The sequence below is a fragment of the Ziziphus jujuba genome, chromosome 7, assembly GCF_031755915.1.
Source record: "Ziziphus jujuba cultivar Dongzao chromosome 7, ASM3175591v1".
Lineage (NCBI taxonomy): Eukaryota > Viridiplantae > Streptophyta > Magnoliopsida > Rosales > Rhamnaceae > Ziziphus > Ziziphus jujuba.
In genome coordinates, this window is record NC_083385.1 from 28,761,923 (window position 1) to 28,779,521 (window position 17,599).

The 17,599-nt window shown below is 30.5% G+C and overlaps 1 protein-coding gene across 1 annotated transcript; it reads right to left on the reverse strand.

Annotated features, from left to right (window-relative positions):
- Nucleotides 1-71: 71 nt before the first annotated feature.
- Nucleotides 72-4,487, reverse strand: LOC107434202 (glycosyltransferase BC10). The gene is made up of 2 exons (XM_016045635.4): nucleotides 3,372-4,487; nucleotides 72-1,032 (listed from the first exon to the last, which is right to left on the reverse strand). Exons 1-2 carry the CDS (start codon nucleotides 3,924-3,926, stop codon nucleotides 391-393), a joined length of 1,197 nt encoding a protein of 398 aa, XP_015901121.3. The 5' UTR covers nucleotides 3,927-4,487; the 3' UTR covers nucleotides 72-390.
- Between the last annotated feature and the right edge of the window lie 13,112 nt (nucleotides 4,488-17,599).

The window sequence follows — 17,599 nt, forward strand, 5'->3', positions numbered from 1 at the left end:
TAGTCAAATACTTGCAGCATGGTATAAAAATATTTGCAAATTGCAGAATAGACAGAAAAGGTGCAAGGATGTACTATTAATTTCATAACATAATATTATATATTCCTGCTATCCTTCTTTGAAGGACTCGCTAATTATATCCCCTAAAAAATCTGTGCAAGAATATGCATATACTCTGAGAGACAGAAACCACAAAATTTCTCTATCAGAACTACAGCCACCTGTACATTTGTGTACCCAAACAAGAATCATTGAAACAAAGCTCCCAAAGCTTCCAATGAACTATATAACTTAGCTGAGCCAAAAATTCTATTGAACTCCATGGAAAAAGAAAGAAAGAAGAAGAAAGAAAAACGGTAGCCAAACCCCATGTCCTAGGTGTCAAACTAGTCAAAATTCCATCACTGATGAGGCGAGGTTGAGCAAAGGCTCCAGTGTGCTCGGGGCAAACTTCCGAGCAAACAGATAGCAAATGGATGTCATCTCTGAGTTGTATCGACAGAGAGTTCCATTGTTCCTTATCGACTGTATAAAACCTTCAGTGATATTAGCCTTTTCGTACAATGCAGGGTGTGGTCCTCCCATCGACCAGTCGACCCAAGTCACTGTCCTGTTTGAATTTAGTGAACCGTGGAACATATTGAGGTAAGTTGGTAAGTAATGCTCATCTGGGTAGCAAGCAGGCAAACAATATTTCCTGAAACGGCTATAATATCTCGTGTCTGAGACTATATACACAGCAAGAGCACGTTGCAGTTCAAACCATTGAGACCCTTTACGCCACTGGTGGAGCTTAATATCAGGAAGCATCTTGCGGCTGTAACGACCACGCCCATAACGAGAAGGATCATCATATGACTCGACAAAACTCTGATCAGAACCAATGAGATATTTGTATATGGTTGGGAAGTTATAGACTGGGATGCAGCTCTCAGACAGAAGAACAAACCGCTCATTTGAGAAGTCGAGCAAGGCATTAGCTAGAAGACGCCTCTCTGCATCAAAAAGAGCGACTGTTCCCCATGAAACATGCTGCAGACAATAAAAAGAGAAAACAATATGTAAATAACATACAAAGGATATAAAATCATAACTATATATGGCACATCGCTTATGGCACAATGGCAAATTCCAAACAAAAACAGAAAATTAGCTTTTATAAAATGTTAGTTCTATAAGTGGTGGGTATAAATTATTCAGTCAAATGCATTATACAAGTATACATACTTTCCTTGAAAAATATTAACTGCTGGTTAGATGGAGAAAAGAGTTGTTTATGGATATAAACAAAAATGGTGAAAAAATCTCTATGCCGCAAACCTCAAGAACATAACGTAATAAAAACATCAGATGCATAGAATAAAGCAGATAAGGATTTAATAAAAGATCTATACTCTGATTTTAACTTTTGAAACAAGTACAAACTAAATATGTTTCATGCATCTATGGATGAATCCTATGGAGACTTTGAAGATTGTAATTAACATAAGTTGCATCAACAATCATATTTTGGAGGCAAAAATCAATCCCTCAAGCAGATTAACACCTGACCAAATCCAAGTTTAATAATTATTTGGTATCCTTTCCAATCTGTTAGAATATCATAAATATATAATACTTTCATATAATGTGTCGCCTGCCAAAGCCTAATGCAATTTTTTTTCTACATCTAAAACACCAAGTGGTAATCAAAAGCCACACTTAAAATTTACATAAATCGATTGAATGTTTCACTAAAATTGTGATATTGCTGCTTACAGAAATTCAAAGCGACAATTAACAAAGTAGGCAGTGGTGATAGTTGTAACTTGTCTAGACTAGACCGTTTTGCCTTCTACAATGTGGATTCAGACACACAGATACATATGCACACAATCAACTTCTCAACTATGATGTTTTATGTGATTTACACGGGCAAATTCCGAACCAGCGAAGTCTGTGGAAAAACGATGAACTAGTTGTTCATCCTGCTGAAAGATAGCTACATCTTGATAGGTCTGAATGCTTTTGGACGATGACTAAGATGTGGGGTTCAAAAGTACTTATCAGGGAGTTGGTGCTGTGAAAATTCCATGAATAAATATCACTGCGGCCTATAGAAACCAAATACATATGTGTAGAGGATAGAGAAAACCACTAATAAAACATTGTAGATCTAGAGGCACTTCATACATTTCAAAATTTACAAGTTCAAGTTGCTGACGATTTGTTTACAGTATGTTCCATTTTTGTAAGCTTTTTATTTACTATGCTTATTCTATTCCTTTTGTGGTTGACCGCATACAGATGCTGCAGACTAAATGCTTAAGTTTGAAACTTGCCATTCAAGGATTCATTCAAATGCCCAATCTGTGTTCGACATAAAGTATACTGGATCTTAAGAAATGTAGGCGATGTGAAGGAGATTCATCAATTTCCTACTGGATTTGTAGAGATAGTTGGGAAATTTATGGGTAGTGTTCAGCTTTGTTGACAGTGTATAACATATGCACATAGAAAAAAATGATGGCCAATAACTGCTATATGTCTTTCAAGTGCAGTGTATTTAGTTGCCCAAGGTATATATCTAGTACTATTCAACGAGACATAAAGATCCAATTGTGGTAGTTGATGGTAAAACCTTAAATTCCATACTAAACCTATTTGATCTCCACAAGATGAATGAAACAAGACTCTATCAACATAGCCTCCTCATGGTAATAAAGTCAGTTTTCCACATTTTTTTTCGTAAGGACAAACAAAGGTGAGAATACCTTGCCTAGTCTGTTCTTTTGTTATTAAGTTTCTAAACCTTTTACCATAGATAAATTACACAAGTTCAGCCTCAAGAATGTTAGCATCCTAAGATACATCACTAGATTTTGGACTGAATTTGTAGCTAGGATGAGAAGCGTCAAGAGTCGGTGAGAGAGTCAGAGTTCACTATGTGTAGCTGCCAGGAAACTAAACCAAAGACATTATAGATACGGTTATTCGATTTTCATGTAAGTGAAACATTTTGATTCCCATCCCAATTCCTATCTAAGCAGCACAATTCCTACTTTCCTATTAAGTTAGCATGTCAAATAAATATTGAGCCCATACAACCATGAGGTATTTGGTTCTTTAAATTTTTACATTTCAAGTAGTGGAATTTTCTCCATATCTAACCTATTTTAGATCTATTTAAAAATTAAATAACTACCCTGAAATCCTAAATTGTGAAAGCAAAAGGTATGAGTTGTGTGAAACATAAAAATGTTGTTTTTTTAAATTATAAAAAATAAAAATAAAAATAAATAAAAATAAAAATAAAAAAGAGGAGGAAAAATCAACTTCAATACAAATTAAATAACCAGAGGATAGAGATATGATTTCGATGCGGGACATACCTGACTAGGGATTTGCCTTTGGTAGAAAGCAGAAGTATTAGTTACATTGAGTTTATACCCAGGAGGAGCATGCACATATACTGAGAAAAGCTTCTCATGGCCACGAAAGAACCTCTCCCACAATGGCAACATTGGCAATGGACCTCTTGTCAAAAACATGAAAGCCACTTTAGGCACTCTTTTGTACGGATATTCTTCCTTGGTTGGCACCATTGAAGCTCGCCAAAAAAGCTCATCATCGGACATACTATGAGTCAGGTTGTTTGGCTTGAGAAACACCTTCATGCTCAAGCAATCCTCAGCTTTTTCACATTCTTTCAAGATGGTACAATTCTTTTCCTCCACAACCGGCGCATTTGTCGAATAATGATTGATGAAAGAATAAACTTCAGCTTGGGGATTGAAATGCTGATTAACATGAGAACTCGTCGCTAATCCTATAACCACACCAGCAACAAAAACAACTAGAAAGGAAAGAATCTGAACCAGTTTAAGCAATCCTATGTGCTTTTCACTTTCTTCTTTGTCACCCCTACTTCTCGGCATTGCTTTCATCCCCACCTTCTCTTTTCCTTTTTCTTTTTTTTTTTTCCCAACTAAACAAACAGTCTTCTTAGCCTCTCAATCACAAAAGATGAACCCATTTACCTCAAAGGGGGAATGGATATTCAAATACCCAGTTTCAGATTCTGGGAATTCTATGTAAAAGTAATGAAATTTGATACAACCCACGTGATAAATATTCAAACTCAATCTCTCTTCAAGATCTCTTCTACGCTACACCCACCACCAAAAAAAAAAAAAAAAAAAAATTAATTTTCTGGGGAAACTTTTCCTTCAAAATTCAAATAGCGAGATATACGAGATCGGTTCATACAGATAAAAAGTATAGTTTTGAAGAGTTGGATCAGATAGCAGTTAAAGACGTAAGGAGTAAAAAAACACAGAAAACATAAGAAAAAAAAAAATTGATGGAGTTGTCAGAAAACAAAAACCAAAGAAAATCCAAACGAATCAGAACTCAGCGTTTGAAAGAGAAGAGAGAGAGAGAGAGAGAAGAGAGGAAGAGAGAAGGTAAAGACGAAACGGACCCCCAAGAGATCTGAAATTAAAACCCAAATAAAATATAAAAAAAGCGTATTTGGGGACTTTCCCAAAATGGGATTGAGAGAGATAAAGAAAGAATTGAAAAGAGAGTGAGAATGAGACAGTGCTGTTTGAATAGTCAATAAATAAATAAACAAACAAACAAACATATATAAATTATAAAAATAAATAAAATTTTAAAATTTTAAAATTTTAAAAAAATAAATAAATTTTAAAAAGAAATTTAGGAAGTTGTTACGGTTACAGTTTATGAAACGGTCGCAGAACAGAAGCTTAAAAACCCAATCCCTGTTGTTCTTCATCTTCTTCTTCGGTGTTTTCTTCTGCTTACGTGGAAGGTTTTTGGATATCCTGCGCACGTTAAGGTACAAATCACGCGGATACGGTCAACTGCCTCCTAATATACGCCAGGGGTATTATTATACCCACCACCTACCCCACCATACCATATTAATGCTACTATTACTATTAACTAAAAAATATTAATATGGATAATTTATATAATCAATGTTGTCTTGTAAGTAATTACCAAAAAAAATGTTGTCTTGTAAGTAAAGAGAGATTACATTTGATTTTATTAATTTTTGTTTTGTATGGTGAATGTCTTCCCTTGTTTTTTCATCTTTGTCTTAATATAATGATTAGTAAAATAGAATGAATGTACCGCCCTTATATAATAATCAACCAGAAAAAATATGATAGCAATGATGGGACATGTCATTTTTCTTTTTATCATTCCAATGGGTTATATAATTGAGGTCATTTTATTATTTTTGAACCTTGTCAAAGTCTCATTCTTCAATAAGTGTTTTTAGATTCTGTCCATTGATTAAACAATTGTATTAATCTAGAAGTCTTTTTATATTTTTATAAATAATATTAAGGAAAATTGGTACAGATGCCAATTTTATTAGGACTAGTAATTGTGCATCTTAAAAAACAAAAAAACAAAAAAAACAAAAAAAACAAAAAAAACAAAAGAAAAAAATTCTGACATTTTGTACAGTTGGTTAATATGTTAAAGGCAAACAGGAATTGGTCATGTACACGTCTGGCGATGGATTATTATGGGCATTTAACATTATTTCACTAGCTTTTCTTTCTTTCTTTCTTTCTTCCTTTTTTTTTTTTTTTTGGTTTTTTTGTGGTTTAAACGTAATCGGACTTTTCCTTTTTTTAAGAACTTGGTGGACACCGAGAAGCCTAGAGAAGCTTCCATGGTTGAAGACAAGAAAGCTTCTAAATATGATTAAGAAGTTCTGGTTTTCAATAAAAAAAGTTACTACTTCTAATTTTCTGCCTCTCGAGATTGCTAATGCCAAGGCATTAATTCAGAGCAACAAGACAGCGGTGAAAATCCATGAGTGTTTCCTGCTAGTGGTCATATGAGAAGACATAGAACTTCTTCTTCGAATGCTGGGAGTTTTGGAGTTGGTACTAGTACGTACTACCATAAAGATAAGACCAACCTCTTTGGATGCCATGTCCTGTTCAGTTCGCATTGCTTCACCGTCCAATCATTGATAATTTTGAGCCAAAAGAATTTTTTTTTTTTTATAGTCAATATCGTAATCAATAAACTGACTCTAAGAAAGAAAAAATTGAATTGTAAAAGCTTGAGATTATCTGAATCTATAACCTAAAAAAATATTTTTTTAAACGAAAATCAAAGAAAAATAAAATAAAATTAGGAAAAAGGACGTGAAAGTGTTTTTGAATATTATATATGCAAAAGGTCTGTGAGAATAGGCTAGGTAATGAGGATAACATATCTTCCTGATCATATTTTCATATTTTGTTTTATTTGTTTGTATATTTATGTATATATGATTGTATAGCTAATTAGGCACAAATCTTTAATACTTTTCTTATTGCCATTCAAAGGCTTTTGTATGTATATTTAATTTTTGTAATTATCAATGAAAATCGATATATTTTCTATTCTATATTATTCTTTTTTAGAACATCTTCAATGGCTTTGTTCATTAAAATCTATATGTTATAAAAGTTAAAAGATGTTATTGTTGATGTGACATAAAGTTTATTTAATAGACAATGTCTATTAAAATTTATTTTCCAAGAGACTTTATTTAAAGTAAAATTCGATAATGATGTGTAATATTATAAAATGTTTGTTTTTATTTTATTTTATTACTTATTTTATGGAATTTGTAAGTTCTCTTCATTGAATACAGCCACTATCAGCCACCCATAAATTCCAATGATCCTTGCCCTTTAACATTGTGATACATAGCTGATATTGTTGGACTTGGAATCCAACAATCTATTCGGTTGTTCCATTATGTTGACTCTCCTTTGCCTGTTGTTCAGCCATGCACTGCTTGAAAATTTTCGCTATCTTTGTTTTTCTGGTCGACTGCACCATCGACTCCATTTGATTCAAATCCACCTACACCACTCGATCCTGTTCTGAATTCTCTCTTTATATTGAACCCAATATCAACTATTTTACTCATCCAAAGATTTTGAATAGATGAATTGGTTGTAATGTATCTTTCATGTTTCAATATATCACTCATTTTTCTCCTATCACCAAGCAACCATGATTATAATAATGGATTTACCGAATTGTTGCACTGCATATTGATTGATCATGATTTGTACATTTATTATTCTATTTTTGTAGTATCAGTGAGGCTTTATTTTTTCTGTTGATATGCAGAAAATTCTTATTTTTCTTTTTGTTTATTGATTGTCCTTTTATTATTAATTATTGTGTATATATATTATATTTAACTAAATGGCAAAAGCTTAAATCCCCTAGTTGAATTCCCAATTCATAAACATAAAAATAGTGCAAAAAAATTAAGTGTTTGAGTTACATTGTTTTTCTTCTGTTGGCTATAGTTTTGAATGTTTGATGGTACTTTGTGAGAGCGAGAAAGTTAGTGTTTTGGAAGGGAATGAGAGGAGAGAAAATAAATGCTGAGTCAACATGTCTAAGAGACCCTCTATAAATAGAGGATCTTGTTAAGAGCTTCTTTTTTTTTTTTTTTTTTTCCCCACCATATCAGCATGATAGAACTCCTTCATAGTACCATTGGACAGAAGTTTTTTTTTTTTTTCTAAGAATTGTCTATTTTAGCTGATGTGGCAATAGACAGAACAATAGAAAGGCTATCAGAGAAAGGCTATTGGAGATATTTTTATAGTATCAGGGCTACTCTAGCGCTCTAACAAGTCAATCTATTCTTTCTTTCTTCTTTCTTTCTTTTCCACAATTTTTTTTTTCTTTGGTTTCATCATGTTGGATATCGATTCCTCAACCAGTCAACCTAGAGTCTCAAACAATACGCTTTCCACCTCATTAGGAAATTTTATCTTTATCAATGTCTATACCCTAAGTCCCCTTTAAACTTTCCTCCGAAAACTACACTTCATGGCATGTCCATTGGTCTTATTTGCTGATTTGGTACAATTTGATGGGATATGTTATTAGTGATCTTATTTATCCTTCTGTTGATCTAATTAAGAACTTCTAGAGTCGCTAGATCATTTTCTATGAAATGCCCTTATTGCTTCTCTAGAATCATCTTTCGTTAACTTTGTCGCCTTTACAGACTCTTCCAAAGAAATATGGAGCAATCTTGCAACCATGTATGCCAAACCATCCCATGGCCGAATTATGGGAATCCATGAGACTCTAAGTAAGGTCACCAAAGATCAAAAATCAATTTCTACTTACATGCAGCTGGTTCAAAGACTTGCTAGCTCTTTTTCTCTTATTGGTGAGCCACTCGGAAAAGATGAGATTACTTTCATGTTCTTAATGGTCTTCCTGCTAAATAGAAGGAGATCTTAACTGCCATATATATGCTCATGAATCTTCCATTACATTTATCAAATTACATGAAAAACTAGTAGACTATGAGGCCTTTTTCAGATGAAATCAAACTCTCTTTAATTCTTCCATATCAATCACTACTTATTTTGCAAAAAGAGGGAACACATTTGTCTCTCAAAATCATTCTTCTGTTCTATCCACTTAAAAGGATTCTTGAGGAACTCAAACAACCAAAGGTATACTTGTCATGGTCCATGATTTATCTGTTAATTTTGTGAGATATCTAGACATAGTGCCAAAACCTATTGAAAACTATTGGCTATCACCACCAAGTTCTTTATATTGGAAGCTTCAAGGATCCTCCTCTTCATACCAAGTGCTCCTCACTCTTCTTCAAGTGCAAACTTTGCTTCCACTACTTCCAATTCTAATGGGTTGGTGGATTTTGGTGCCTCTTGCCATGTGACAACGGACCTAAATAACCTCTCTCTTCATGCCGACTATGAAAGACCTAATGAAGTTATGATTGGTAATGGTAATAATTTATAGATTACACATATTGGAAGTGCATCTCTTATCTCTCTCTCTCTCTAAAACTTTTACTTTTCAAATATTCTTTATGTTCCTACAATCAAACCAAATTTATTGTTTGTTTCACAACTTTGTTTCACTAACAATGTCTCTCTTGAATTTTATCCTTCTTTTCTGTGGTGAAGGATCTCAGTACGGGGGCATAACTAATGAAGGCCGAAATAGAGATGGCGTTTATGAGTGGCCTTCTCCGAGTAATCAATCCATTTGTTCTCCTTTTGGTTTTACTCATGTCCAAATTCTTTGTCAATAGTGGCACAACACCTTGGTCATTCCTCTCTAAGAGTTTTACATCATCTTATTAATAATATTCATTTACCTACATCCTCCAAATAGTTTACCTTTTGTAATTCTTGTCAGTCTAATAAAATGCATCAATTTTCTTTTTCAATTTCTTCTCTTACAAGTAATCCTCGATTAGAACTTATCTACTCTGATATGTGGAAAAACTTATCTACTCTGATGTGTGGGATCCTACTCCAACTCAATCTGTTGATGAATTTTGTAATTACATAATTTTTATGGACAATTTTACCAAATTTATTTGGTTTTATCTTTTGAAACAAAAAACTGAAGTTTCTTTAATTGTTCCAAAGTTCAAGGCCCTTGCGGAAATTTTTTTCCAAAAATTAATATTTGCCCTCTATATTGATAATGGTGGAAAATATATGAAATTAATAGATTTTCTTTTCAATAATGACATATGTCATTCTCGTACTCCACCACACACACCATAACACAATGGAACTGCCAAAAGTAAGCATCGTCATATTATCCAAATCGGTCTCACACCACTCACCCAAGCCTCATTACCCAACATGTTTTGGGCATATGTTTTTTGAACCGTTGTTTATTTAATTAATAGACTATCAACTCTTTGTTAAAGATGCACTCTCCTATCTATTCTTTATTCAACAAACATCCCTCTTATACCAAATTAAGGGTCTTTGAGTGTTTATCGTTGGCTTAAACCCTATATAACTAACAAACTTGAGTCACAATCCTTATCCTGTATATTTTTAGGTTACTCTAACTCTCAAAGCATGTTTCTTGGCTATAATTCTGTGACCAATAAACTATATACCTCATGACATGTCAAGTTTATATAAAATCTTGTTTCCTTATCCAAATTTCTATCATTGTCTCACTAGACTTCTATCTCCATAGACCATCATGTTATCATCACCCCTATTTGTTCTCACACGTCCCCCATTTTTTTCACAGACTCTCTATCTTTTTTTAGTCCCATTAGTTCTTTAACTTCTTCCTCTCCTTGACCATCCACAACTGAGTTGTCCATGTTTTTGTCATCATTTGGTTCATCTTCCTTGACTAGTTCTGATAACAATGGCCACTCCTTGCATGCCACATATGCAACCTCTACGTCTATGTCTTCCATCACTTCAAGCACCCACAATGAATTCTTACCATTTGAACCAATTAACCTTGCTCCTCCTTCCCAGCCAACACAATGTTTACCAACATCCATAATTGTTACCCATTCCAAAAACAATATCTTCCAACCAAACATAAATTTCTTTCTACCTAAAAGCTTGTTGCAACTACCACCAATGAGCTCACTGGTGTAACCCAAGCTTTAAAGGATCCAATTTGGCATGCAATAATGAGCCATGAGTATAATGCCCTCATTCAAAATGGTATTTGGGAATTAGTTCTACCCTGCTCCACATAGAATTTGGTTGGTTGCAAATGGATTTTCAAAATCAAAAGGAAATTCAATGACACCATTGATAGACATAAAGCATGCTTTGTTGCCAAAAGGTATACTTAATGCCGTGATCTTGATTATACCAATACATTCAGCCCTATTGTGAAGCCTATGTATTACTTTATATCTTGCTAACACGTCCAATTGTCAATTGGATGTCAAAAATACTTTTCTCCAAAGCCATCTCACAGAGGATGTGATCATGCAACAACCAGTTGGCTTCATAAATGAGATTTACACCCAACATATTTGCAATATTTATGGTATCAAATAAGCCCCTCGTGCTTGGTATCACAAGCTTAGGTCTTATCTCTTGTGTCATGAGTTTGTTAATTCTTATTCCAAGACATCTCTCTTTATCTATCATCAAGGACAACACATCCTTCTTATGCTTATCTATGTGGATGACATAATTGTAATTTGCTTGGCAATAAATTTTATTTCAAGACTTGGGGAATATTTTTCTCTCAAGGATCTCGATTGCCTTAGCTACTTCCTTGGTGTCGAAGTTACTCATACTAATTCTAGCCTCTTTTTGTCTTAAAAGAAATATCTTGCAGACCTCCTTTCATGAACAAAATAATAGGTGCAAAATTGATTCAAATGCCTCTATCCACTTTTAGTCGATTGCGTCTCAATGATGGTTTGAACATTAATAATCCCACTAAGTATAGAAAAATTGTAGGTAGTCTTCAATACTTGTCATTTACAAGGCTAGACAGAGCTTTCGTAGTTAATAAGTTGTCTTAGTTTATGCATAAATCTACAAATACTCATTGGATAGGAGTTAAAAGAGTTCTATGGTATATTAGTGGCACCAGTTCCTATAGAACTATGATCCACTATCAATCTTCTATGGCTCTACATGCCTTCTTTGATGCAGATTGGGCAGGCAATCCTGATGATAGGACGTCCATTAGTGTCTATCTATTTTTCTGGGCACATGCCTATCTCCTGGAGCTCAAAGAAACAACATTCAATGGCTTGCTCTTCATTTGAACTGAGTACCGTTCTCTTACTTCGATAGCAGCTGAAATTTGTTGGGTCTTTCTTACATGAACTTTAGATTCTTCTTCAACAATCTCCTGTTATCTATTGTGATAATATTGGGGCAACATATTTATGAGCTAATCATGTATTTCATTCGTGAATGAAGCACATTTCTATTGATTTTCAATTTGTGCATGATAAAGTTTAAGAAAGTTTAATCTATATTGCTCATGTCTTCTTTGCTGACCAACTTGTTGATGCCTTAACAAAGGCACTTTCTAAGTCTTAGTTCCTTCTCTTGAGATCCAAGATTGGTGTCTCCAATGGAGCCACCATCTTGTATAGGCATAATAAGGATAATATATCTTCTGAATTATATTTTCCATATTTTGTTTGTCTGCTTATATATTTATGTATAGCAAATTAGGCACATATATTTGATAGTTTTATTGCCATACAAAGGCTCTTGCATATATATTTAAGTTCTATAATTATCAATGAAAATCATAGTTCTATTTCATATTAATCTTCTTCTCAAAGTTAATCCTTATTTTCTTTTTTAGCTTGGAGATATTTATTTCCAATCAAGCAACAATTTCGCCCTTTACAGAGAAGTATGAAGACCATCAAGAAAATCAATCAAAGCCGCCAAAAGACTTATGCCTTCTTTTTTTTTAAAAAAAAAAACTTTAAGTAAAAATTAAAAAAAAAATCCAAATAATCCAATCTAAAAGCAACAATGTCAAAAAAAGTACCTGTTTTTCAGTTCCTCTCATATAAAAAACACTACTTGGAAGAACTAGTACTATATATTCAATGCAAAAACTGTAAAATGAAAATCATCAAGAAAACAAAAATCCTATCGAAAGACCAAATCCAAACCAAAATCTTACTTGTCTCAAAATACTTGGAGGATTTGGAACCAAAATCTAAGGTCTGGAAGATTAACTATTTGATTTTGACCTTTAAAATAAGTAACACACAAACACATATAAATTATAAAGTAAACTAAGTACTTTCTTAGTTTACTTTCTTCCAAAATAACAGACTTGTTAAACATACATAAAACTAAAAATAAGCTTCTTCTTTTTTTAACTATAATTGATGAGTCTTGACAAGAGTTGCTAAATATTTCTTGCAACACTGTGAGAGAAAAAAGTATATGTTCTCATCTAATTCGATTTGTTTCCTTTGGTACTTGCACTCCATCATCTGATGCTCATACTCGTTCTCATTCAACTCTTTCCATAGCTTCTTCAAGTGCTCTTTGTCCTATTTTTGTAGCCATTTCAATTCTACCCCTTTTTTCTTATAGTAAGTCTTAACTACTGGATCATCAAAAATATTATTACTACCTGCACATAATTCTCTATGGATGTCAAAGTACTCTTGGTGGATTTTCTGCTTTTTATTATCATTCTTGTTGTTGTTTTTAGATCCCCATATTATCGTAGATAGTTAGTATGCCCTTTGGTAGTGGGAATTGGAGAATGTTGGATTCTCAGTAGACCATTTCTTAAAAAACTTGCTTTTAAAACGATTAACTTGATTCTTGAACAACTGAGATCACAAAATATTTACCACAAATGAATCAGAATTGTTGTCGTTGTTGTTGCTGCCAAATTTGGAGGACTTGATTAGGCTTTCTAAAACCACAATGTTAACCTCCTTAGTCCAAAGTGGCAACTTTTTTTTTTTTTTTTTTCTTCTTTTCCTTCTTGGATGTCTTTCCAATATTTGAACATTAGTTTCAGATTTGGCAGCATATTCTGAAAGTATGCATTCGGTATCATCATCAAAGGATTGGCAGGCTCTTTGGAATTGAACATTTTATTACTATCTGCTCTGTTGAATTCAGTTTTATGGTACTTTCTTAATTTTGCAACCTTCATTTCTTTTTCTATTGAGTTTGAAAAGGAAGTAAAATGACTTGTAGCCATGCAAACAAACAAACTTAAACCAATTTAGCAAGTGTGTTTTTCACCAATCAAAAAGCTTCAATTGAATTGGATTCTGGGTTTATAAGCAACCTCTCTCTCTCTCTCTCTCTATATATATATATATATGTAATAAGAGAACCATAACTTTTGGCTTTCTTCTAATTATTATTTTTATTATTAGGCCAAAATGCATTTCAATACCCTTTAAATTTATCTTTTTCTCATTTAGGAGTCTACAAAATTTTCTTTTCTTTTTTTTTTTTACATCCAATACCTTGTAAAATCAAAAGCTAACACTTTTGTATGTATTTGTTAAAATCTAACAGATTCTGTCTAAATGGATCACTTGCAACTCACATAACCCTCAAAAAAATTTTAAATTAATTTGGATAAAAACTAGAATAAAAATAAAAGAAATAAAAAGAGGAAGAAGAAGACAATACAAGACATGCACACAAACCACCAAAAATTAAAAAGAACATAAAATCCAATTATTATTAGGATAAGGTGGATACCAAAAGCATAGGTTCTCCTACGATACAAATTTTAACTTGTATATCTTTTTTTTTTTCTTATTATTTTTCATATGTTCTACCATACAATGAAGTTACTTTTTAATTACATGTGTGGTTTGTTGTTCTATGGGTTTTAGTCCTCACCCCTAAATAAATTACGAAGACAAGAACAAAATCCATAAATAAGAAACCATAAAATCTTGAAGAGGCAGTAGGAAAACGATTAGGAAGGAATTGAGGGCACTAAAAGTTTGGATGGAAGAGAGTCCAATGAATGCCCAAGAATGCTTATGAGAAGGAGGGGTAGTTGTAGAGTAGCAAATTGGGGAGTTTGTCTATGGAAAGCTTTGGTAGCGTTCGATCAAAAGCTTTGGCAACCTCCAAAGCAGTGTCTGATCAAAAGATTCGAGCTTGCAGTAAAGGAGGCAAAAGGAGGTAATAGTAGTGGTCCCCCACTTCTGGAATGGCAACGAAGACATTTGCAAATTGCATTAGTGAATTGAGTAGCTTTGAGCTCTGGTTACTCCCTCCAAATTATCCACAAATTCTATTTTAATTTTAATTTTTGATGTGCAAGTTCGTCTTTTCCTTCTTTCTGGTTTTTACCAAAATTAATTATTATTATTATTTTTTTTTGGGTGCAGGTTATTCTTCTTCTTCTTCATTTTCCTCCATATCTACTTCTTCTATTTGGATTTTACCAAATTAAATGAAAAAAAAAAAATACAAAGATACAACTTTGGATGTCACATGCAACTCACATGGTCTATTTTGATAGAATTTGTTAGATTTTAACAAATTTGAACAAAAATATTAATTTATTATTTTATGGAGTAAATGCAAAAAAAATAAATTTACAGATTTCTAAACAAGAAAACCGTAAATTTAAAAGATACTTGAAAGTCATTTTGACTTTATCATTATTATTAAGAGCATCTATCTTGTGCAATGTACGATATACTTAATCATAATAGAAAATGTTAAAAATAATCTACAATAATTTATTATATTTAAAAACTTATTTAAAATTTTTATTGTTAATCAATATATTTAGATTTTTTTTTTCAATCTATACTATAAAAGTTTTTTAAAAACTATAAGTTTAATTTCTATATATAATATTATACAATCATAAAATTCAAATTCAAAAATATTTACCGATATAATTTTTTTTCCATATACAAAATTTTCCTATCTAATATTTTTCTATTTATGGAATTTAAATTTAAATTAAAATGCATTTATATAATTCAATTCAAATTCAAATATATTTAAATAATATTTTCATATATAAAACTTAAATTCAAATTCAAATATATTTTTTGATTCCTTACAAATAATTAATTTCCATATATTAAATACTTATAATGTAATTTAATTATTTAATTATTTAATTATTTAATTTATTATTATTATTATTATTATTATTTATCTTATAAACACATTTTTATCTTATAAGATAATTTATTTATAGAATTCAAATTAAAAAATATTTACCTATTTAATTTTTTTCATCTATAAAATTCAAATTCAAATATATATATATATATATAATTTAATTTAAATTCAAATTCAAATATATTTTTTGATTCTTTGTAAATAATAAATTTTTCTATGTTAAATCCTTATAATATAATTTAATTATATGTATTATTATTGTTATTATTATTATTATTATTAATATAATAATAAATTCAAATTCAAATATATTTTTTGATTTTTTGTAAATAATAAATTTTTTTATGTTAAATCCTTATAATATAATTTAATTATATTTATTATTATTATTGTTATTATTATTATTATTATTATAACCTAACTAACAATAATTTTGATTTAAAAAGAGATATATACATACATACATACTATATATATACCATTTCATTATCATATATATCAGTTTGTAGATTATGATATAAATCAGCATCAAATTATACATAACTTATGATGTGTTTTATATATTTTACTTTAATATTACGTATAATTTGATTATGACCTACATTCAATGTGCTTGACAATATTTGTTATAGTAAAATTATATATATATATATATATATATAGATATATAATATTATAAATATATATTTATTGTTTATTTAAAATTTATTTCTAAACAAAAATTAATTATATATATATATATATATATATATTTAAGTACAACCGTAAAAGGTAAGATCAAAAATAAATATAATTAAAATATAAAAGATGATTTTCGAAGAAAATTAAATTAGTAATATACTAACATGTGGCAGTCATTCTTTTTATTTTATATATTATATAGAAAAACTATCTATTGATTCACAAATATATTAAAAACTTCTTCTAAAATAAATGTGGCAGCACTTTACTTTTAAAAACCTTTTCGAAATTCTTATTCAAAAGTGAATACATTTTATAATAATGTAATAAAATAAAATAATGTAACAACATTTTGCATACAAACTTTAGTAATGAAAGTGGGTTTTATATTTATATTTACAAATGAATAAAATTTATGACCTTAATATAAAATATATTTGTAAAAATTTTGGAATATATTAACTTTAAATTTTGAAATATATTATAAACCTAAACCCACGTTCCAAGTATTTTCTCTGTTTTTCTACTAAATTATAACCTCACTTTTTGACTAATTATTTATGTTACATAATAAATTCTAACAATAATGATGGTGTACATTTAAAATAAAAAATAATAGTCTAATTAGAAAATTAGAAAATAGATAATAATATATATGTATATATATATAATAAAAGCTTCCAAGTGTATAAAGATTGGATCAATAAAGAAATAATAAAAAAATAAACTAACTAGTATATGTACAATGTGATCTTTGGCACTTTTGAGATATGATCTGTATTTTTTTCATTATAACTTCTTTTAAAGATGGTACATCCATTATCAATCTTTAACACAAAATAAATTTGACTATTTTGACCAACACATATTAATTTGACCTTAGAGTAAGAACACAAAAGGATATGAAATAATTAATTTACTTTTAATAATTATCAAAATATACAAAAAATCAAATAATATACCATGTACAGAAAAACAAAAAAGTACTTAGTCTTTTTATATCTTTATGTTAATCAATAATCCCAATAAAAAGAAAATTCTTTCTTTTATTATATTGTTTAAGAATGAGATTCTTTTTCTCATTGTTTCTTTTCGTCATTTGCAACTTCTTTTTTTTTTTTTTTTTAACTACATTTTGTTTCAATGAAAAAAAAAATACACAAATTTATAGCACTAAATTTGGTATAGTATTATATAGAGTCAAGTTTTTTTTTTCCCTTTTTATTTCTCTATTTACTTAAACCCGTGGGCAAAGCCAAAAGAAAACATTTGATAGGCCACAGTAAATTTTGCAAAAATGTTTTTTGTATTCTAAATCTCATTATAATAAGTTTTTTAAATAATATAATAAAAATTGGTTATATTATTAATAAATCCAACATTTATGTAATATTTTTATTAAATGAAAATTTGTTAAAAATAAAAGTATTCTAGTCATTGCATTTTCATTTTTTCTAAAACAATGATAATAT